General features: G+C 48.2%; 1 protein-coding gene across 4 annotated transcripts in view; it reads left to right on the top strand.

Annotated features, from left to right (window-relative positions):
• Positions 1-23,775, top strand: part of CDC42BPB (CDC42 binding protein kinase beta) — a 130,478-nt gene that overhangs the window by 56,194 nt on the left and 50,509 nt on the right. For all 4 annotated transcript variants that reach the window (XM_054449346.2, XM_054449344.2, XM_054449340.2 and 1 more), the window contains exons 5-8: positions 2,311-2,459; positions 15,385-15,478; positions 18,862-19,062; positions 21,607-21,855. In XM_054449346.2, coding sequence (XP_054305321.1) covers positions 2,311-2,459; positions 15,385-15,478; positions 18,862-19,062; positions 21,607-21,855 — 693 coding nt within the window. The remainder of the gene's footprint in view (positions 1-2,310; positions 2,460-15,384; positions 15,479-18,861; positions 19,063-21,606; positions 21,856-23,775) is intronic.

Genomic DNA, 23,775 nt, shown 5'->3' with positions numbered 1-23,775 from the left:
AAAACTTACTGGCTTATCTCAGCACCCCGTGTTCTGTGACAGGACAGACTAGGTCTGGTTCTCATTCTGGAGTGGGCCTCCGCCGTCTGCCTCACGAGCTCCCGCATTAGCTTTCCTCAGAGACCATGTTCCAGGAGACTGTTGATCAGACCCAGTGCTGCTGTAGGAAGCTCCTGCTCTTAGAGTTCTCGGCAGACGTGGACACGGCTGAGGCCCAGCTAGTAAGGGCTTGACTCAACCCCACGGCCTTCTTTAGGGGCCTGAGGGCCTGGCCGTTCGTTCACCGCATCTCCCCTGGCCCCGTGTGTGTCCGTCAGCTGCCGGGGCCTCTCCCTCTGGAATGTCTGCAGTGTGCGTCCACCGCCCCCTGTCCATTGCCCTCCGCACACAGCGGCACCTCCATGCCTGGGCTTCTGAACGTAGTTGGGGAACATCACCCACTCACTGCTCTGAGCGTGGGGCTGCAGCCCCCACTGTGGCCGGCCCTCCCCATTTGGCAGGCTCCAGGGTGCCGCTGCCACTTTCCTCCTAGCTGCTTTGCATGCACCCCTTCATCTGGAGCACAACCCCAGCTCCCCTCAGGCCTCTGCTTGGCAGCCTCTGGCCTGGCCACCTCACCAGGCGGCCTGCGGTCAGCTGGCACTCACTGCTGCCTGCTCTCCGTGCTGGCCACGGTCTCTCCTGCCCCCAGTGTGAGCTCTGCTGAGCCAGGGACCTTGCTGTCTCGTGCACGCCAGCGCCCCTGTTGCCAGAGGGGCCGACAGGGCCACGGTGAGGGTGCACGAGCGAATGAACAAACTGAAAAACTCGGCGGGGAAGGACAGGCAGTGCCTGAGCCAGGGCAGGGAGGCTGAGGCTGCCCTCGGCGGTGGCAGGGAGGCTTGAGGAAGGCTCCACAGGGTGGGACAGCTGTGGAGAGGCTTGGAAGGGATGAGAGTTTGCTGGTAAAGATTCTGTTGAAAGCAGGGACCTAAAATGAAGGGTTTTGTCATTTCCTCTGATTAGCTGGGCCCCTCCCTTCCTCAGACAAGCCCACCGGTGTGGCGCTTCCCTTCCTTTGGAGACACCGCAGTCTGGTTGGATGTGATGGGCGTAGAGTCTGACTGTTGGGCCCAGGTCTTTGCTCTGTCCTTGCTTGCTGGGCGACCCTGGGCTCATCCCCAAGCCTCCCGTGTCGATGGGGTCTTGGTGCCAGAGGCGAGGGCAGGTGGGAGCGTGAACAGGACAGCACTGGCCTGTGTCTCACAGCCTGGGCCCAAGCGCAGGCCTTCATGGTGACAGCAGCTGATGATTAGGTTCTCAAGAAATATTACAGGGTTACTGCCCCGGCTGATAAACAGGGCGTTTCCTCCCTGTGTGGGTTGGTTAAAAGCTAGCTGTCCAGACCACAGCATCCATCTCTTCACAGGAAATTTGCACCAAGGAAGGCAGCTCCTGTGAGGCTCAGGTCGCGTGCTTCCCCAGCAGTCCCTGAGGCACAGCGGCCCCAGAGATGGGGTTGTGGGCTGCCACCCTGACTCTGGCTGTGATGGTCTTGCCCGTTCTGGGCCTCTCTGACCTGTGAGATCTCCCCACTGGGGCCTCCACAGACTGTGGGCTTTGTGGTCTGAGCTTTCTGAGTGCTGCAAGAGACAGGCTGTCCTCAGGCAGAGCTCCACGCAGGCTCACCTCGGGGTCGCCCACTCCCAGCACACGGCTGGCCCGGTGGCGAGGGAACTCGTGGGGAAGTGACGGGCTCAGCCCTGTTAGCAGATGTTTTTTCTCCCATTACTCCAATTTCTACTTAAGCAGGAGCTTTTCTGAGGTTTCTGTTGAAGTGAACCTATAAGTAATTATCTTTCGGCTCTTTTATGATATAATCTTTCCAATAAGAACTGCTGATACCATGTGTGATGTTGGATACTTCGCCCCCCTTCTCTGGTCTGGTGTCGTCCTCACATAACATGAGGGCCTGGAGAATTATTTTTAAACCCATAGGATTGATGGGCTATTAACTTTGCTTCTGCTTTGGGTCACTAGCTTTTAGAGTGCCCTCTCCAACATCAAGCCCTTTCATCATTCCTCCCATTGATTAAATACATCACTTACTGAAGTCCGCTCTCTGCCATATGCACCCCTGAAGATGGTGGTGTCGTGGATGCATCGGGGCGCGTGTTCCAGAAGAAAGGTCTTGGGTGACGGAAGAGCAGCTGAGATGGCACGAGCCAGACCTGGAGCCCGAGAACCTCGCCGTGGAAGGCTGGCCTGTAATTGTCAGGCTTAGTGGTGACTAAATGTGGTATTCTCTCCCCTTCTCTTTCCAATTTGTAGTACTTAGTCATGGATTACTATGTGGGTGGTGATTTACTGACCCTGCTCAGCAAATTTGAAGACAAGCTTCCAGAAGATATGGCGAGGTTCTACATTGGTGAAATGGTGCTGGCCATTGACTCCATCCATCAGCTTCATTACGTGCACAGGTAACCGGCTTCTGATCTATTTTATGGAAACCACGTTTAATTGTTAAAATACCCCTTTCAGAGCTCCCAAGTCCAGGCCGTCCCGAGAAGCCGTGTAGGTAGCGAGTCCCCACTTTGAGCTGCCACAGCACAGACTGATTTGGCCACATCACCATCTTCCAGCCCCAGCACCCAGTGGATCTCAGCTCTCACTGTTGCAGTTGGGATGGTCTGCTGTCAGCTGAAGCCACTGTGTCTTTTGATATTTATTTGATATTGACTCAACTTCTCCCCGTCTGCGACCCACCTCCCTGAAATGCCTGTGCTCCCTGGGGCTCACGTGGGGTCCAGGATCCTCTGCCTCCACTGCCCGAGACCCCCTCCCTAAACCTGTGCTCCCTGGAGCTCACGTGGGCCCCGGGGTCCTCTGCCTCCACTGCCCGAGACCCCCTCCCTAAACCTGTGCTCCCTGGAGCTCACGTGGGCCCCGGGGTCCTCTGCCTCCACTGCCCGAGACCCCCTCCCTAAACCTGTGCTCCCTGGGGCTCACGTGGGGCTCGGGGTCCTCTGTCCCTACCACCCTGAAATGTCTCGTGTGGGGCCTGGGGCCCTCTGTCTCCACATTCTTTCTCAACTCTGGTCTTCTCTGTGCCGTGCTGACCTCTGAAGGGCCCCAGGACACACTCACAAAGGAAATATGGGCTTGAGGAAGAGGCGTCTGTCACTGTGACGTGCAGGACTTGAGCTGAGAGAGCATGTGGGACAGAGGCCTGAAGCAGCTCCCTCTCCTGCTCTTCAGGGCCCCCTCTGCCTTCTTGGCTGGGAGGGCAGCTCCCCAGTGACTCAGCCACTGAGTCCACATCTTCGCATCCCTCTTGTCGTGAGACTCAAAGATTCAGTCCTGTGGTTTGTTGTGGTTTTTGTTGTTTTAAAAACTAGTTTTACTTGTATTTTTATTACAAGATAATTTTATGGTAATAGGTTTAAAGTCAAACAGTTCTGTAGAGCCTCCAACCAAAAGCAAGCCCAGCCCTGGCCCCACTGATTACACTTGGTCAGGTAACTGTTGTAAACTTGTAAAATTATTTTTCCAGCATCTACCTTCATGTGTCTTAAGTCACAGGTTTATATTGCTGGTTTCTTTCTTTTCTTTTTTGGCTTTAGATCACATCTATTAAATTGAAATTTTAACTCTTTTACATAATTACCTCTTTCTCTCTCTCACCCATCTCTCTCACTTATACTTCCAAACTCTCTTCCTTTCTCCCACATCATCCTTTTTATTTTTATTTTGATATAGTTTTTAAGATGGAGTTTCACTTTGCCACCCAGGCTGGAGTGCACTGGCACGATTTCGCTCACTGTAGCCTCTGCCTCCTGGGTTCAAGAGATTTTCCTGCCTCAGGCTCCTGAGTAGCCACCATGTCTAGCTAATTTTTTTTGTATTTTTAGTAGAGACAGGATTTCGCCATGTTGGCCAGGCTGGTCTTGAACTCTTGACGTCAAGTGATCTGCCCGCCTCGGCCTCCCAAAGTGCTGGGATTACAGGTGTGAGCCACTGCACCTGGCCCCACATCATCCTGATTAAAATGGTTAAAAACCATCCTTTCAGCTATGGTTCAGTCAGCATTTGGTGTTGATAATACTATGACTGCGTAACTATGACAGCAGCCTTGTAGTTGAGAACTACACTTGCATAAACTTCTGCTTTCTCTGGAGTTGATAATTGCCTTGCTTTTTATTAGCTTTTCTTTGTAGCTGTCACTAATTTGTGCCCAGATATTGTAGCCACGTTATGAAGCTCCGTACCGGACACCCATCGGGTAGTCTCGGTCTGGTTTTCCTTGGTGCTGTCCCTTCCATCGTTCCCCTCCTCCCTTCCACGTTGGTTCTTTGTTTGTCCTGTGTGGCACTTGTTCTGAGATGGCTTTTCAAGTGCAGAGATCCCCTCTCCTTTTCTGGGACTGGCTCCCTGCTTTTCCGAGCCGTTCATTTTTCTTTTTCTTGGCTTTTTAGTTTGGCTTGGTAGCGCGTGTCCTCCAGTGGTGTCTGGAAGGGGGTATATGGGATAGTTTTTTGACATCAGTGCCTTTATTCCATGTGTGTCTGTGACTGGTGCTTTATCCAGTGTGGAGATTTCCCTTGGGACTTTGCAGGCATCACGTGTGTCTGTGTCTTCCACCTTGAGGCTGCTCTCGAGAGGTGTGAGGCCATTGTGGTCCCCGTGGCTTTGTGTTCTGAGCTGTAGGCCTGTGCTCGGGCCCCCTCCGTGGTGATCAGGGGGCTTTCCCAAGCAGACACAGCCCCTCCTGTGTGGGGAGCAAGGGCGCCGCTGAGTTATAGCTCTTCCGTCTTGCTGGAGTGCTGCTTCGTTGCTAGAGGAGGAAGTTGAGGCTAGAGAGGTGGGCACCTTGCCTTAGCCTCATTGCTGATGGCTCGCACCTCCCGGCACACAGGGAGCTGTCCCGAAAGAACAGACACTCATTTAGTGCGATGAGGTTGTGGACATTGCTTTCTCTTTCTTTCTTTTTAAAAAATACATTTCTTAACATAGTTATGCCTGCTTTTATAAGTTAGTATAGGTTGTTTTTTTTTTGAGATGGAGTCTCACTCTTGTTGCCCAGGCTGGAGTGCAATGGCACGATCTCAGCTCACTGCAATCTCCACCTCCCAGGTTCAAGCAATTCTCTTGCCTCAGCCTCCCGAGTAGCTGGGATTACAGGCATGCACCACCATGCCCAACTAATTTTGTGTTTTTAGTAGAGATGGGGTTTCTCCATGTTGGTCAGGCTGGTCTAGAACTCCTGACCTCAGGTGATCCACCCACCTCGGCCTCCCAAAGTACTGGGATTACAGGCATGAGCCACCTCCCCCGGCCCATAAGTTAGTATAGATTTTAACATTTAGATTTTATACTGTCTTCTTGGTAGAACTTAATTCACAATAGAGAAATAAATGTCTTTGTATTTATCACAGATCTCCAGGGAAATTAGTTTGACCACCTTTTTAATTGTTTTTCTCCCCCTAAATAGAAAGCATTCTCCTCATTCTTTTTTTTTTTTTTTTTGAGATGGAGTCTAGCTCTGTCGCCCAGGCTGGAGTGCAGTGGCATGATCTCGGCCCACTGCAAGCTCCGCCTCCCGGGTTCACGCCATTCTCCTGCCTCAGCCTCCCGAGTAGCTGGGACTACAGGTGCCCACCACCACGCCCAGCTAATTTTTTTGTATTTTTAGTAGAGACAGGGTTTCACCATGTTAGCCAGAATGGTCTTGATCTCCTGACCTCGTGATCCGCCCGCCTCGGCCTCCCAAAGTGCTGGGATTACAGGCGTGAGCCATCCTCATTCTCTTAATTGGCTGTATAGAAGCTTTGCTCAGTCGTTTGACATCCGGGCATAGTAGACATCAGAATATGTAATTTTAAAACTTTATTTTTCCCCCCAAATTAAATCATTATTCAGACTGAGTGCCCAGATGCAATCTAAAAATAGAACAGAGGTTTTTCTAGGAGGCCTGTCTTACCCCAGTCTCAGGTGGGGGCATTGTGAACATTTGGTAGGGTCAGAAAGAAATGTCACTGGCGCCAGAGTGGTGCCGCTGGCTGATATTACCGCGTCGCCGACGTTACAGCGTGGTTTGGAGCCTGTGCCAGTGTACTGCCGCTTGGGCCCCTTCCTGGGGTTGGTCAGGTGCTGTGGGGATTCCACCCCGCAGGCAGGGGTCTGCAGGTTTCACAGCTGCTGCCTGGCTTCCGCAGCTGGACCCCAAAAGCTTTCTGGGTGAGGAAATCAGTGGGAGACCAGGACCCAGTGGGTGCCCCTCACAGGTGGGCACAGCTACTTTCTGAGAGATCAGCCTCTGATGATATCCGAAAAGGCAGAGGTCATGAATGACACAAAGGGTTTCAGAGAGAGAACATCGGCCACAGTGGCTCACGCCTGTAATCCCAGCACTTTGGGAGGCTGAGGCAGGTGGATCACCTGAGGTCAGGAGTTTGAGACCTGCCTGGCCAACATGGTAAAACCCCGTCTCTACTAAACATACAAAAAATTAGCCAGGCTTAGTGATGAGCACCTGTACTCCCAGCTGCTCGGGAGGCTGGAGCAGGAGAATCGCTTAAAGCCACAAAGTGGAGGTTGCAGTGAGTCGAGATCGTGCCATTGCACTCCAGCCTGGGGAACGAGAGCGAAACTCTGCCTCAAAAAAAAAGAGAGAGAGAGAACATCACATCCCTAAAGAGAGAGCAGAGAGTATAGTGTATGAACAAAATAAGAACAGAGTACAAACTTTAAGAAAAACAATATGTAGAAAACAAAAAGTCTTGGAAAATAAAAGCTAAAATAGAAAGTTGAGTAGAAGAGGCAGAAGATGAAGTAGAGGAAATCTGACAAAAAGAAAAAAAAAGAAAAGAAAACCTCGGAGAGAAGATCTGGTGGTCAGAGTGGCTCTGGAGCCACACCCCAGGTGGTGGACTGTGCTCTGGAGGCTAAGGCGCACCTGCTGTGGGAATCAGACCTCTGTTGGTTTTGCAGCAGGAAGCTCCACAAGGGGAGCGGTTGGAAGTAGGAGTTGGTATCACTCAGAAATGGTACGGTGAGGGACAGAAGCAGCCTCCCTTTTCAGTGTGTCAGAGGAAGAGCTGGAAGGGAGAAATAAAGCCTGCAATTCACCGTGGCTCTTTCACCCCCACCTGCTGGATGCCACTGATTTTAGCCAGAATCTCAGCAGCTGGGAGAAAAGACACTTGGGGGAGCCTAGAGCTGCTTCTCAGCCCTGTGCCTGACTCTCCCCTGAAGATGCCGCTGCTCCCTGGTTTTAGAGGAGAATGGACATAGGCAGTCCCAGCACAGTGGCCCATGGGGACCATCAGCTCTCTCAGTTGGCCTGGGGACCACCTGCCCATCTAAAGGCCTCGGCGGTTGGGAGCCATAGGCCAGCCCTTGCCCTGAACCTCCAGTGCTCTTCTGTCAGGAGAGCTTTCCTCACACAAACAGCAAGTTCACTTTAAAAAAAAAAAAAAATCAACCACTACCACATATTTTAAATACAGAATTATACTGCCCAGATGACCCCCAGTGCATGCAAATGGCCAGCAGTTGAAGGCCCTTGGAAGGTATACAAGGAAGATGGCCTTCCTGAGACCCCCTCCTCGGCCTGTCTTCTCAGAGTGTACTGGTGTTGGTGGTCCTGGGGTGGCCCCTGGAAAAACATCCGTTTTGTAGAGAATTCCTGGCAGCCAGGTCCTGTTTAGCCTGGACTCTGGTCGTTGCATTCCTGCTAACTCGGTCCATAGAACACCTGTTGTGGCGTGTCTCGGCACCTCCTTACTCTCTTCTGTCTTCCTAGCCTGTCTCAGGCTATGCTGGCATGTCTCGGGGCCTCCTTACTCTCTTCTGTGTCTTCCTAGCCTGTCTCAGGCCATGCTGGCGTGTCTCGGGGCCTCCTTACTCTCTTCTGTGTCTTTCTAGCCTGTCTCAGGCCATGCTGGTGTGTCTTGGGGCTTCCTTACTCTCTTCTATGTCTTCCCAGCCTGTCTCAGGCCACTTGGGACATTTTTTGTGTGTGTGTGAAATTATGGTTATTTGCCTTAAACATTTTCCTATATAATCATTTCTCCATTTCTCTGAATTGCCCTGCCTTCCATTCCCAAACCAAAAAAGTTAACCCCAAATGATGAGATTTTTGGGGAGAAGAACCAGTTTGTTCCAGTCTAAATAAAGTAGTCTCATTATCCTTGTCTTTAATCCATTTCTTCCCGGCAGCCAAGTATAGAGCTTGTTACAGAACCTCCTTGAGCTTCTCTTCATACGTTTGTCCTGTATGCATTGCTTCAAGTCTTCCTTGTCATAAAACTGGTCATCTTTTATTTACATGGGTGACTCACAGAAGGGAGTGGAGGCCGGAAGCCATGGTGAAAGGTTTCTGAGGTCGAGTGAGCGCCTCTGAGTGCCCTGGTCATGGGGAGGGGAGGGGAGGGGCTGGGTCTGCTTCTGCTTCCAGGAGTGTTGGTCTTTATTTCCTCTCCCTCCCTCCCTTCCTCCCTCCTTCCTTCCCTCCATCCTTCCATCCTCTCATCCTTCCAACTCTCCCTCTCTTTCACTCTTTTTTCATGAGAAAGGAATGCAGAAAAACTGGTGGACATGGGAGAGTCTATTAGATGTCCCCAAAAGTGCTGTTAATAGATGTGCTCTTGGCCAGAAGCCTCGCATCCCATGTGGAGCAGCTCACTGAGAGCCCACCTGCAGCGTCAGGTGCAGTGTCAGCATGCTCTCTGCATGCAGCCTTCGGAGTTGCAGATACCTGCCTTTCTTCCCAACACTGGTGGAGTCTGTTGGAAAGTGAACGTAATATATATAATGTATGAAGAAGAATTTGTTCCTCTGAAGCAAATTTAATTGAGGTGTATTTAAATATGTATAGTAGACACTTCCAAGAAAAGAGGATTTTTATTAGTGAAAATAATATATTCAGCAGATGGGCCAGGTGCGGTGGCTCACGCCTGTAATCCCAACACTTTGGGAGGCCGAGGTGAGTGGATTGCTTGAGCTCACAAGTTCAAGACCAGCCTGGCCAACATAGCAAAACCCTGTCTCTACTAAAAATGCAAAAAGCTAGCTGGGCATGGTAGCGCATGCCTGTAATCCCGGCTACTTAGCAGGCTGAGGTATGAGAATCGCTTGAACCCAGGGAGTCAGAGGTTGCAGTGAGCTGAGATTGTGTCACTGCCCTCCAGCCTGGGTGACAGAGTGAGACTCTGTCTCAAAAAAAAAAAATATATATATATATATATATTCAGCAGATGTTTTCCTTTTGATTTTTTTCTTTCAGACTTAAAGATTTTGTGTCAAAGCTGCTAAAGTAATGTGAGACAAAAATTGTTTTTGAATTCTGATGTGCTGAAACAGTTGGTGAGGCGGTGAGTGGATTCTTAGGTTATTGCAGCGTGTGACGTGAGCACAGGTGCTGGCATTCGTGATGTCACTGTGCTGTCAGCGCAGGCTGGGAGGCAGCAGCAGTCACTGCTCCTCAGCTGCCTCTTGAGTAACAAGAGGAGCACCGTCTCTATCCCACCACACTGGCTGGCCTGAGGGTCAGTTGTGACAATTTATGCATGGCAGGTACTGTGTCTGCCATTTATAACTGGTGGCTGTTTTATTTCTGGGTCCCAGCAAAAACATCCTATAAATCACTGTTAGCTGTAGTTGGGATAGGAGGGCTTTTTGTAACTTTAAAGTCCATTTCAGTTGACTTCTTTATGTAAATCTTACTGAGGTATGTCACAGGTATTCAGTAAAGCTCCCAAACCAAGCGGTGCAACTCAGTGGATTGTTCCAAACTGCATACTCACAGCAGCACCCAGATAAGCCCCCTTGGGGCTCCCCCATCACTCCCTCCCCAGGGGTTACCACCTCCCCAGGGGTCACCACCCCTCACCCCCCACAGTGCTATGCAGAACTTTCCACAGTGACAGAATGTTCTAGATCTGCACTGTTCAATACAGTAGCCCCAGCCACATGTGGCTCATGAGCACTCGAAACGTGGCTGGTGCAACAAAAGAACCGAATTCTTCATTTTATGTAATTTACATTAATTTGAGTTTGAATAGCCCTCTGTGGCTAGGGGCTACCGTGTTAGACAGTGAGGCTCTGAAAGCATAAATCAGCTTTGCCTGTTTTAAAATACTATATGTATGGAATCATATTACATGTGCATTCTTTTGAAAATTTTCTTTTTAAATAATGTTTCAAATAATTTCAAACTTAAAAAATTTCAGTCTTATACAAGGATTGCAAGAACAGTACAAAAAGCACCCATATACCTTTAATCAGATTCACGTATTGTTAATATTTTGGCTCCTATTACATACATCCCCCTCCCTCTCCACATGTGTACACACATGCACAGATTTTTCCCCACCCATTTAAGAATAAGCTGCATGTACCAAGAGCATTTACCCCTAAATTCTTAACTTACACTACTCATACCTAATCATACCCTCTTTACTCAGATCTTATCAGTTGACCCAGGAGCGTCTCTTACAGTATTTTCTTCCCTCCAGTACAGAATCCAGTCCAGGATCACACGTTGCATTTATTGTCATGTCTTCTTTAATCTCTTTTAATCTAGAATAGTTCCTCATCCTTCCTTTGTTGTGACATTGGCACGTTGGAAGAACATTGATGTGTTTGGAGAATACAGTGTCCCTTGCTTTTTCAGTAGAAGACTTCTTAGTTTGGTTTGGTCTGATATTTCCTCCTGATAGATTGAGATGATGTGTTCCTTCCTCTTGGAACGTGTGTGTATAGCTATATTGTATCCTTCTCAGAGTGTCATATCCACAGGTGTACAATATCCATCAGCCCCTCAGTGGTGATAAATCCATCACCCAGTTAAGATTTTGTTAGATTTTTCTGCTATATAGTTTTTTCCCTGTGGGGAGATACTTTTAAGACCATGCAAATTTCCTCTTCCTCTTTAAAATTTCCTCCAGAGATTTAGTATCCATTAACGATTTTTGCCTGGACCATTCTTTGCATGGTTGCAAATTGACTTACAAACTCCAGAGCCACCACACTGACCAGTCGTCATCCGACTTTCTGCTCTAAGGAAGCAACTCCTTTCTCCCTGTGTATTGGTCTATTTATGATCAGTGTGGATACATGGATCCTTTTTTCTCCCAGTGGTTTTTAATTCACTATCTTAGTTATTTTTGTGCTGAAATTGGCCCATATTTGGCATTCTAGCTGACTCCTGTGTTTGCGCTGTGCCTAGTCACTTTTTGAGGATGCCCTTAGTTTCTGGCTCATCTTACACCTTCTCTGTCCCCACTCCGTTGTTTCTCAGAAAACCTCAAGGCCCTTTAGTGGGGAGCGGCTTTGAAGACCAAGTTCTGGGTGCTGGGCGTTCGCATTACTATGGGGTTGCCTGCTTCTAGGCCCCTCAGTGCACAGAGGTAGTAACAGAGATACATGCACATTCATGGACACACGCGTCTACCTGTGCATACTCGGGAATCACGAGTTAACTTCCTGGTTTCCTCCCTTTCCAGATTTTTGTCTTCCTCCTACAAGCTGTGACTCCCAGCAACGTTAGTACATGGACTCACTTGCTCAGTCCTGTGATGTGTCTAAAAAAGCTTTAGAATTGCTCTGCCCGTGACACTGCAGAAACAAACCTGCCAAAAAGAGTTCTGGGTTTGTTTGCAGTTCTCCCCATCTCATTGGGACCGCACCCCTCACCTGCAGTAATTCAAGTTCTGTGTTCATAAGTCACTTGGATTTGTTTTGTTTTAACCCCATTTCCCCCTTCAGTGTTGTTATTTATTTGAAATACAGTTGGATTCATTGGTGAATCAGTTTTCCATTTTAGACTTCCCTTCCGCCTTTGTTGATTGAGTTTTATTCTTTGAGTACGTAGGGCCTTAGCGTGCTTCCAAAACACCAAAACTGCATGAAGTTGTACTCAGAGAAGCGTTGCCCCTTCCTTATCCTGCCCACCTCCGCTGGCAACCCAGGATCCGTAGCCAGTCTGCTGTCTTCTGCTGTTGTCCATGCAGACGTTTTCTTGTTTCTCCTTTGTTAAGCAAAAGGTGGTACACTAAATGTCTGCTTTGCGTCTTTAAAAACTTTAATGACGTATCCTGTAAATCATTCCATATCAATTCATGGAGCTCTTCATTCTTTTTTTTTTTTGAAACGGAGTTTCACTTTTGTTGCCCAGGCTGGAGCTCAGTGGTGCGATCTCCGCTTACCACAACCTCTGCCTCCTGGGTTCAAGTGATTCTCCTGCCTCAGCCTCCTGAGTAGCCGCCTGCCACCACGCCTAGCTAATTTTGTATTTTTAATAGAGACGGGGTTTCTCCATGTTGGTCAGGCTGGTCTCGAACTCCCAACCTTAGGCGATCCTCCCGCCTCAGCCTCCCAAAGTGCTGGGATTACAGGCGTGAACCACCACGGCCGGCCTGCTCTTGTTTTTTATGTTTGCATAATACTGAGTTATAGGTAACTACCATAGTTTATTCAACTAGTTTCCTAAGAGTGGACATTTAGATAGTTTCCAATGTTTTGCAATTATAAATGTAGAAATAAATACCCTTGTGCAAGGTGGTTTTTGTTTTGGTGGTGTGCCTTTAGGGTGAATCTCTAGAAGTGGGGTTGCTGGATCAAGAGAGAAATAAAATACATACGTAGGTTTATTTGATGTTGTAAGTTTCCCTCCATAGAGATTACCAATTTGTATTCCTACCAGCAGTGGATGAAAGTGCCTGTTTCCTTGCAGCTTTGCCAACCGTGTATTTTCAGACTTTTGTATTTTTGCCTTCTGATGGGTGAGAGATGGTACACAATTGTAGTTTTCTTTTTCACCTTTCTCGTGATGTTGACCATCATGTTTGTATTTTTGTGTGCATGCCTATGTGAGTTTTTTCATGAGTTTTACCCTTTTCTTATGGATTTCTGGCTTTTTCCCCCCAATTCTTAAAGAAGTATTTGCCTTTTATCTGTAATATATATTACAAATATTTTTCCCCAATTTGCCATTTGTTTTTTGATGTGGTTCATTGTGTTTTTTTGCCACACAGATTTTTAAACATGTTTATATGTAATCGAATGAGAAATCCTTTTATTACCCCCAGAAAAAGAAAACCCATGTGTTGGGTTTTTTTTTTTTTTTTTTGGAAGGGGGGGTTGTTTTGTTTTGTGTTTTAGTATTTTTACTTTTTCGTTCATATAGTTTCATCTGTTCCATGTGGATCTTGGGTCCATTTCAGGTTTATTCTTATATATGGCACAAGGAAGAGTTCTAATTTTATCTTTAAATGGCTCTCCAGTTGTCACAACACCAACTTATTTAAGTCTATCTTTGCCCCAGTGATTTGTATTATCTTTGTCCTGTACTTGATTTCTTTATGTAGTTGGTTGGTTTCTAGACATTCTACTCTATTCCATCTTCTCTCTGCCTCTGCACACACTAGCACCACACTACTTTAATTAGGGAGGCTGTGTAGTGTGTTTTGAAATCATCTGGGCCTGATTCCCCCCATCACAGCTCACTCTTCAGGGTTTTTCTGGCTTTTCTTTTCATATGAACATCAATATCAACTTGGCTGGTTTCAAAAAAGAGGACATTGATATTTTCTTTTTTTTAATCTTGTGGGCCCTCTCATTCTAGATTCAGGTGTTTTGTTTTTTTTTTAAAAAATTTCTGGAAAGTTCTCTTGGATTGTAGTCAAATGTTAGTCATGTTTTGTTTTGATTTCTTTCAGAGACTCCAGTTATGCATCTGTTGGGCCTTCTTTGCCTGTCTCCCACTTTAGCCTCTGGCTGCTTCCTATCTGACTGCTTTTCCTTCTTTCTTTACCTCATTTTATTCTTCTAGATCTTTTCTTCCCTTTCTTCAATTTTTCATTAGATTTTTGTTTCAATTTGTTCTTGTTTGGACCTCTTATAATTTCATTTCTGATAAGATTTTATCTGTTTCTTCTATTTCTTCCCTGAGTTAAATCAGCTCTTCTTTTCTGCATGCTTTTGTCTAGTACGTGCGTGTGTGTGTGCGTGTGTGTTTGTTTTTGTGTTTTGAGACAGGGTCCTGCTCTGTCGCCCAGGCTGGAGTGCAGTGGCGCAATCACAGCTCACTACAGCCTCCGCCTCCCAAGGTTCCAGCGATTCTCTTGCCTCAGCCTCCCAAAGTGCTGGAATTATAGTTTGTGAGCCCACTGCACCTGGCTGTGTGTGTGTGTGTGTGTGTAATTGTAGGATTTTGTTTTGTTTTCTTTTTCATATTCCTGAATGTTTATTTGAGGATATTTTATTTCAGTTTGGAGTGTTATATGCTAGAGTTTCTTTTGCTTTGTGTTTTTGTTTCTGGTTTTGTGTTTTGTTTCTGGTTTTGAGGTAAGAATTACCATCTGCCCATGTTTGTGTGAGATTGATTCATGTGGCTGGGGTAGTTGGTACCCGTCTGTTTTCATTGGGGTGTGGTGTCTATCACACGAGTATAGCCCAGCTTACTTACCCATTCTCTTGGAGGCAGAGATTTAGATTGTTTCTGCCTTTTGGCTGTTACAAGTGGTGCCACTGGGAACATGCTTGTACTTGTCTTTTGCTGAACGTCTTTCTTTGTTTTTAAAGTTTGTTTGCATTCATACTGTTGAGTCACGTAAGCTTATTGTGCCAGAAGAAAGCATTCATGCTCTGAGGTGCCCTGCACCCGCACATGTGTTTGAGAGCACACAGAAAGTAGTTTAGAAACAGGCGTTAGTGGGACAGACCTGTGTTTATGTTCCTGCTCTAGCACGCGCTGCTCTGTAACTGTGGGCAGTTGGCTCAGCTTCCTTGTCTTCATCTATAAAGTGCAGTTTTGGGGATATGGAGCGGTTTGCAGCAGTCTTCCCCCAGATTGCCACCTGCCTCCTGGACCTCATCTGGCCACTACCGTCTCTCTGTGTGGCAGCCCCCAGCCAGCTCCCTCCATGTGTGTCCATCTGTCCCTTTGTCCCGTTCCTGCTTTCTGTGGTACTCAGCACAGAGCTTGCACTGTGTGAGCCTGCCTGAGACAGCAGTGCCTATTTGTGTTTGCAAGACCTCAGCTCATGTGCAGGCTTCATGATGGCAGGGGCAGCGTTGTCACGTGCATAGGTGGGTGGGCTGGAGAGCAGTGCCTGGCACCAAGGAGATGCTCAGGAGGGGCTCGTTAGCTGGGTGGGCAGAAGAGTAGGAATCATCATAGGGCCTCGCCAGGGTAACTGGGGACTAAACGAGGGGCAGTGATATGACTTCGGCTGCCACCATGCCAGCTGAATGTCACACACAGGCATTTGTACTGGATGGTGACAGCTGTTCACAAGAGGATATTAGCATTTCTTCATCTGATCACCACTAGTTAAGGGCTTCGACCTACCTAATGTGTTGCATGGAGATGGTTAATTTGTGTATTTATTTTACTAACAGAGACATTAAACCTGACAATGTCCTTTTGGATGTGAATGGTCATATCCGCCTGGCTGACTTTGGATCATGTTTGAAGATGAATGATGATGGAACTGTAGGTATTTTTGTTGGAGATTTTCCATTTGGTTTTGGGTTTGGCATATAGTTAGAAGGGAAGTTTTCAATTTGAGGTACAATTAAGAAACCAAGCATATTAATTCAGAAAATGAATCAATTTTGGAGATAGTTGAAATTTTCTGTTTGGGGAGTTTTGTTTCCCAAATAAAAATTAAGTTGGAAAGCATCTTTATTGCTTTTTATGTTTACAAAAGTAATATGTGTGCCTTCCAGAATGGGAGTTGTCAGGTTTCCTCAATCCCAAGGTGGCTAAAAGCATGCCAGCCGTGTAGCAGATTGAGGGCGCTCTCTGCTTCTTCCTTAAAGTGCCCTGTCCAGGCTGGTCGGGTGGGCAGGCATTAATCATGTAACTGTACTTTCTCACTTGTGTTGGGGCAGGTAACTTCCTGCTAGGGATTTCCTCTGTATGGGTGTTGTAGACCTAGAAATACAGTCCTAGGTGCTCAGTGTTACGGGGCCAGCTGACACTCCCGCCAGCAGGGGAGAACAGGAGGTTGCCCCCAGATCGGCTATCACCAGGAGACCCAGGCTCGGGCCACAGGCCCCTGTGGTCTCCACCCCACAGTCAGACCAGCATCATGGCTGAGTAGCCTGATGGGGGCAGTCCCAGCTCAGCTCACACCCTGTTGGCAGCTGCTTCCAGCAAAATGCTCTCACTGCATCTGTGGCCACTTTTGCAGTTTTGTTCTTACGTGTTTGGAGTCTTTTCTTTTTTGAAACCTACACTTATCATAAGGTCTAACATAAAATACTTTTCCAAGAGAGAGCAATCCCTTTCTTTCCTACTGGCGGATTTTCAAGCAGTAGTGGAAGAACCCATGTAACTGGCTTCAGTTGACAGCGTTTTATAAGGAGTAAAGCAGTTTGCTCATTTTCATTCCACAAAGCCAGTCTCTTGTTTTTAAAAGTCTTGACCACATATTAATTGGTAGGTGGGTGCTGTCCTCCACTCCACTCTTCCAGTGACTAGAACAGGTCCGAACCAGAGCATGGGTTACCCTCCTCACCTCCACACCACCCCATCACAGTATAACCAGAGCATAGGTTACCTTCCTCACCTCCACTCCACCCTGTCACGGTATAACCAGAGCATGGGCTACCCTCCTCACCTCCACACCACCCCGTCACGGTATAACCAGAGCATGGGCTACCCTCCTCACCTCCACACCACCCCGTCATGGTATAACCAGACCACACCACCCTGTCGTGGTATAACCAGAGTATGGGTTACCCTCCTCACCTCCACACCACCCCGTCATGGTATAACCAGACCACACCACCCTGTCGTGGTATAACCAGAGCATGGGTTACCCTCCTCACCTCCACACCACCCCGTCATGGTATAACCAGACCACACCACCCTGTCGTGGTATAACCAGAGCATGGGTTACCCTCCTCACCTCCACACCACCCCATCACAGTATAACCAGAGCATGGGTTACCCTCCTCACCTCCACTCCACCCTGTCACGGTATAACCAGAGCATGGGCTACCCTTCTCACCTCCACACTACCCCGTCACGGTATAACCAGAGCATGGGCTACCCTCCTCACCTCCACACCACCCCGTCACGGTATAACCAGAACATGGGTTACCCTCCTCACCTCCACACCACCCCGTCATGGTATAACCAGAACATGGGTTACCCTCCTCACCTCCACACCACCCCGTCATGGTATAACCAGACCACACCACCCTGTCGTGGTATAACCAGAGCATGGGTTACCCTCCTCACCTCCACACCACCCCATCACAGTATAACCAGAGCATGGGTTACTCTCCTCACCTCCACTCCACCCTGTCATGGTATAACCAGAGCATGGGCTACCCTCCTCACCTCCACACCACCCCGTCACGGTATAACCAGAACATGGGTTACCCTCCTCACCTCCACACCACCCTGTCACGGTATAACCAGAGCACGGGTTACCCTCCTCACCTCCACACCACCCTGTCACGGTATAACCAGAGCATGGGTTATCCTCCTCACCTCCACACCACCCCGTCATGGTATAACCAGAGCATGGGTTACCCTCCTCACCTCCACACCACCCCGTCATGGTATAACCAGACCACACCACCCTGTCATGGTATAACCAGAGTATGGGTTACCCTCCTCACCTCCACTCCACCCCGTCACAGTAGTTCATCATGGAGTCACCGCCCAGCACCCCAGTGGTCCCGCTGTCTGTAGGAGCTCCTGTGGGCTGACCATGCACTCGTGCAGGGAGGTGATGGAGGCGGAGTTCTCTGCTGATCCATTCAGCCTGAGCAGTTCTCACACCACTGGCTCCGGGGTGCTGCTTGGACCCTGTGTCTCTCTTCCCAGAGGGGACCCTCGGGAGAGCCTGACCTTCCCCAGACAGGCCTGTGGTTGTTGTCTCCAGTTCCTGCCTGAGCCTCAGTCTTAGAGACTCAGCCCGTCGGGATGGCCCTATACTCTCCATCATACTCTCTGGATGGTTGATTTCTCAGCTTCACCAGGCTCCTCCTGCTTGCTCTGAGGTGGCCCGTGCCCTCGCAGCTTTCTGCAGAGGTGTCACTGTACTCTGGCAACTGCCTGCTAATGTAGATAGCAGGGGAGCTGTTTTCTCCCTTTAGTGGGGGTAGGAGCGGTCTTAGCCTCCTGGTGCCCTGTCCAGGGAATGCCTGAGCACCCGGCTAATGCCTGGACCAACTTCTGCGTGTTCCCATGAGGAAGCCCACAGGGTGGGCTGCAGGTGAGCAGCCTTAGCACCCCCAGAAGCTTATTAGAAATGCAGCCTCTTGGGCCCCACAGGAGTCTCTATTCTAACAAGAGACCCTACACAAGAGTCCCTGCGTGCTGCACATGAAAATCAGAAAGGCTGGCCCATGCACGTGTGGCCCCCGCATCACACTGGGAGCAGCGACAGAGAGTGGGAAATGCCAACCCTGGGGGATTGGAGAGGCACTGTTTGGGGCTGTGGCTGGTATTTGGATATTGACAGACCATGTGTACAAGAGTTTCATGCATTCTGGGAGCTGCATAATGTTTAGTGCTTTAAGAGAATATTTATTTGCATTGAATTTTGCATTATTGAGGTTTTTAAATTCTGTTTTGTTTCATTAGAGACAGGGTTGGGGACCATGTTGCCTGTGTTGGCCTTGAGCTCCTGGGCTCAAGCGGTTCTCCTGCCTCAGCCTCCCAAGTAGCTGAGGCTACAGGCTCGAGCCACTATACTCAGCTTGAATTACTGGGTTTAAAAAACATGATCATTCATCAGTTTTATTCTATGATTATTTCATTTTCTGCCTCCGCTATAAATTTTAGAGAAAGTAGTTGGAAATATGTGATGGAGATGCCCTAGGGTTTTCTTCAGCACCTCCTTCTCCCCTAAGGTGCAGTCCTCCGTGGCCGTGGGCACACCTGACTACATCTCACCGGAGATCCTGCAGGCGATGGAGGATGGCATGGGCAAATACGGGCCTGAGTGTGACTGGTGGTCTCTGGGTGTCTGCATGTATGAGATGCTCTATGGAGAAACTCCGTTTTATGCAGAGTCACTCGTGGAGACCTACGGGAAGATCATGAACCATGAAGTAAGATGTTGCATTTTTTTTTTTGGTACCTGGCTTAGGCGTAAAGTACAGAGAGCACAACTAGTGCAGGAAGATCCGTTAGGAAGCGACGCGAGTAGTTCAGGAAGAGGTGACGGGGTTTGGACCAAACTGAGGACAGGCGGACTGGAGTAGACATTGGAGAGGGCGTCCAGAGACAGGGTCGGCACCAGGAGATGTGGGTGCCAGAGGAAGAAGAAGGAGGTTCTGAGGGTGACCCTCACCCCCACTCTCAGGGGAAGCATGCTGGCCTGCTCCAAGCTGGCTTCCTGGAGGGGAGGCCGGTTTCTGTAGACAGACGCGTCGTCTGCATAGGCGCGTGGAGTGAGGCGCCCGGGGGTAGCCAGTGGGGAGGTCCAGGTGGGCCCTTTCACCTGTGGCTGTAGATTCACTGGTTAGGTGCCAACTTTGATTCTCAAGTCTGTTCCCCAGAAATCAGTCCCTGTAAATGATCACGTGTCTCCAGATGGTGGAGCCCTTCATCCTCCCCATCCTGTTTCCTCTTTTCCTCCTTCCCTTTCCGAACTGTTCACTTTCTCATTTCATGTCACCTCTCTCCACCTCTTTTGTTTTCCTTTTTATCATTTTCTCTTCTGTCTAATATTTTTATTTCTTTTTAAAAATTTTCCTTAGTCATGTGTCTTTCTTTTTTGAGATGGAGTCTCACTCTGTCGCCCAGGCTGGAGTGCAATGGCGCAATCTCGGCTCACTGCAACCTCTGCCTCCCAGGTTCAAGCGATTCTCCTGCCTGTCTTTTTTTCTTTTTTTTTTTTTGAGACGGAGTTTCACTCTTGTTGCCCAGGCTGGAGTGCAATGGCGCTATCTCAGCTGTGCCTCCCAGGTTCAAGCGATTCTCCTGCCTCAGTTTCCTGAGTAGCTGGGATTATAGGTGCCTACCACCACACCTGGCTAATTTTTTTGTATTTGTATAGTAGAGACAGGGTTTCACCATGTTAGCAAAGCTGGTCTCGAACTCCTGATTTCAGGCAATCCACCCACCTCGGCCTCCCAAAGTTCTGGGATTACAGGCGTGAGCCATCGCGCCGGGTCAGTCGTGTGTCTTTCTAATGCCAATTTCACCCTCTCTACCAGCATGCTCATAGCATTTCCCTCCCCGCTGTCTCCTATGCACATGCGCAGATCCCAGAATGATCCTGATTGAGTGCTGGCCTATCCTCCAGCCAATGTCTCCCACAGTTTGCTCTCACAGGGAGCAGATTAACACTAAAGTGGTAACTGGTTTTCCATTTAACTCCAAATCAAAGCAAAAGTTACAGTTTTAAAAAATGTTTTTCCCAAAGTAGAAGCATATTTTTATTTGTAAATTAATATATACCCCCTATAAAAACTTCAGACAATGCAAAAATGCATATTGTAGATAATGAAAGTCGTCTCATCCACTTCTTAGTGACAAATTCTGTTAAAGTAACAATTGGGACTTCGTTATTACTAAGAGCCTGCCAGCAGTCACTGAGTGCTGACCACCTGTGGGCTCTTGGGTCAGGCACTCCGTGAAGCAGGTGACATTGTTCTTCCTTTCTGTAGATGACAGGGGTGGTGGCTCAGCTCTCAGCCCACTCTACCGTGAGGGTGTGTGGCCTCAGCAGACCTCAGCTCGTGTGTGTGTGTGCACGCATGTGTGTGTTTAGATACGTGGCATCATGTTACATATAAACAGTTTTTTGTCATTGTATCTTTGGTGTCTTTCTATATCAGCACACAGACATGTTCCTTTTTCTTTGTGCCCCATCTTTTTTGTTTTGAGCTGGAATCTCGCTCTTGTCACCCAAGCTGGAGTGCAGTGGCGCGATCTTGGCTCACTGCAACTTGCACCTCCCGAGTTTAAGCGATTCTCCTGCCTCAGCCTCCCAAATAGCTGGGATTACAGGCCGCCACCATGCCCGGTAATTTTTGTGTTTTTAGTAGAGACGGGGTTTCACCTTGTTGGTTAGGATGGTCTGGAACTCCTGACCTCAGGTGATCTGCCCACCTCGGCCTCCCAAAGTGCTGGGATTACAGGCGTGAGCCACTGTGCCCAGCCGGTATCTTTTTTAACGAGTCTCTTTTTTGATGGGCATGTAGGTAATTTCCAGTTTTCTTGGTCAAAATACAGTGCAGTCCTGAGCATGTTGTGTTTCCTCTTAGCAACTGCTTTTTTAGTGTGAGTTTCCAGAAGCGGAGCTGCCGTGACGCTCGCACTGTGCATTCTGACGGGGCTGCGCCTGTCTCTCTTCCCGCGCACGGCATGTTTCCCACATTCCTTGCCACCTCCATAGGTAAAAATGTGTCATTTACATGCAATGTGGTCACAAGTCTATAATGAGTAAAACCAGAAGGACCACTGGTTTTCTTGTTTGCCTTTTGGGAATGGAAACTTATTAGCTTTGGATTGTATTTAGTTCCCATGAAATAAAAAGTGACCTGCTTTGAAGCTACCATTTCTACTTTGTTTCCTATAATGTCCATACACCTTAAACTCTCTGAATGCGTCCACCTGTCCACCAGTGTTTTTGCCATCCCTTGCAGGAGCGATTCCAGTTCCCATCCCATGTCACGGATGTATCTGAAGAAGCGAAGGACCTCATCCAGAGACTGATCTGTAGTAGAGAGCGCAGGCTGGGGCAGAATGGAATAGAGGATTTCAAAAAGCATGCGTTTTTTGAAGGTCTAAATTGGGAAAATATACGAAACCTAGAAGCACCTTATATTCCCGACGTGAGCAGTCCCTCTGACACATCCAACTTCGACGTGGATGACGACGTGCTGAGAAACACGGTGAGTGTGAAAGCATCGTTCTCAGGGTTGCTGGCTGTGGATCTGACATGCAGTGCTGTGTTGAGGGTGTTGCTTATCAAGTCAGTACACCATAAAGCTGTGAAATTTGGCACTTAAGACACAATGTGCTTTTTATTCCAGCCTTCAGCTGGGTCCTTAATATTCCTTTAAAAAATGATGGATGACTCAATCTGAGTAAAATTCAGTTAAACAGCTCTTTTGTTTTGGAACTCAACAGAAATACTTTTGCTTTTATTTTCATGGTACTTGATACTTTTTTTTTTTTTGAGACAGAGTCTTGCTCTGTCGCCAGGCTGGAGTACAGTGGTGCAATCTCAGCTCACTGCAACCTCTGACTCCCTGGTTCAAGCCATTCTTCTGCCTCAGCCTCCCGAGTAGCTGGGATTACAGGCATGTGCCACCACGCCCGGCTAATTTTTGTATTTGTAGTAGAGGCGGGGTTTCACCATGTTGGCCAGGATAGTCTCGATCTCCTGACCACATGATCCGCCCACCTCTGCCTCCCAAAGTGCTGGGATTACAGGCGTGAGCCACCGCACCCGGCCTACTTGATACTTTTCAAAGCAGTGTCACATACATCATTGTATTAGAGCTTCACTGCAACCCTGTCACCACATTTTAGGTTTTTTAGGTTGAAAGACACCAAGACATGGGCTTAGCCTACAGTCCCATAGGCAGTGTGGCAGCCTCTCAGTTACTGGTCTTTCCCCTACATGTGAGAGCACGTTAAATCTTTCCAACATTACAGCGCTTTGTGTCTGCATTGGTGTTTCTTTATACAGCAAGAGTTCAGAACAAAGATGTTAATAACAGATTTTGAGTCTCTGCACTGATGTTTTAGATCAGGATTTTCCAAGTTGGGTTCCGGCTGTGGGACTCGTCTGGTGTACCAGTCGGCTCTGACAGGGCCTCTTTGATGCACTAGCCAGTACCTTTGGTCCTGGAGAATTTTGCTCATATCTCGTAAAATTCTTTTGTTCTTATCAAACCCATACATGTGTGACTTTGTTTGGGGATAGACAAACTGAGGTTTAACCAAATAAAAGGAAAATCTTCTTTGTTGCTTATTAATTTAGAGAGTTTCTTACACTGAAGCCTCATCATTCGCTCTGTATGTTTCATCCCCAGGACCTCTCGAAATGAATGACCGTGAACCTGGGGAAACTCCTAGTAGTTTAATGGGAGGAGCAGAGGTTCTTAGAAACTATGCAGTACCCATTGTAGGGTCATGGAAAAGTTATATCTGGGCCAAGCGTGGTGACTCACCCCTGTAGTCCCAGCACTTTGGGAGGCTGAGGTGGGCGGATCACCTGAGGTCAGGATTTCCAGACCAGCCTAGCCAACATGGTGAAACCCCGTCTCTACTAAAAATACAAAAATTAGCCGGACATGATAGCGGGTGCCTGTAATCCAGCTACTTGGGAGGCTGAGGCAGGAGAATCGCTTGAACCCAAGAGGTGGAGGTTGCAGTGCCCGAGAATATGCCACTGCACTCCGGCCTGGGTGACAGAGCGAGATTCCCTCTCAAAAAAAAAAAAAGAAGTTTAAACTATTTGCACCTAATAACTTGCTTTGATGGCTTCACATTCAAAATAAGCACTGAACTTCAGACCACATGGAGAAAAGGCTGAGAAAAGTATTGTCATTGTTCAAAGGATTGTTTTCCTAGACTCCAACTCCTTCCACACTGAAATTTCCCAGATAAAGAACTTTGCTTATATTTTTCATTTTTTGAGACTGGTCTCGTTCTGTCACCCAGGCTGGAGTACAGTGATACAACAGCTCGCTGCAACCTCAGCCTCCCATGTTCAATCAAGTCTTGTGCCTCAGCCTCTTGAGTAGCTGGGATTACAGGCACACGCCGCCACATCCAGCTAATTTTTGTATTTTTAGTAGAGA

Source organism: Pongo pygmaeus, chromosome 15 (genome assembly GCF_028885625.2).
Source record: "Pongo pygmaeus isolate AG05252 chromosome 15, NHGRI_mPonPyg2-v2.0_pri, whole genome shotgun sequence".
Taxonomy (NCBI): Eukaryota; Metazoa; Chordata; class Mammalia; order Primates; family Hominidae; genus Pongo; species Pongo pygmaeus.
The sequence above is the reverse complement of the archived record's forward strand: the minus strand, read 5'-3'. Positions and strand labels throughout refer to the sequence as shown.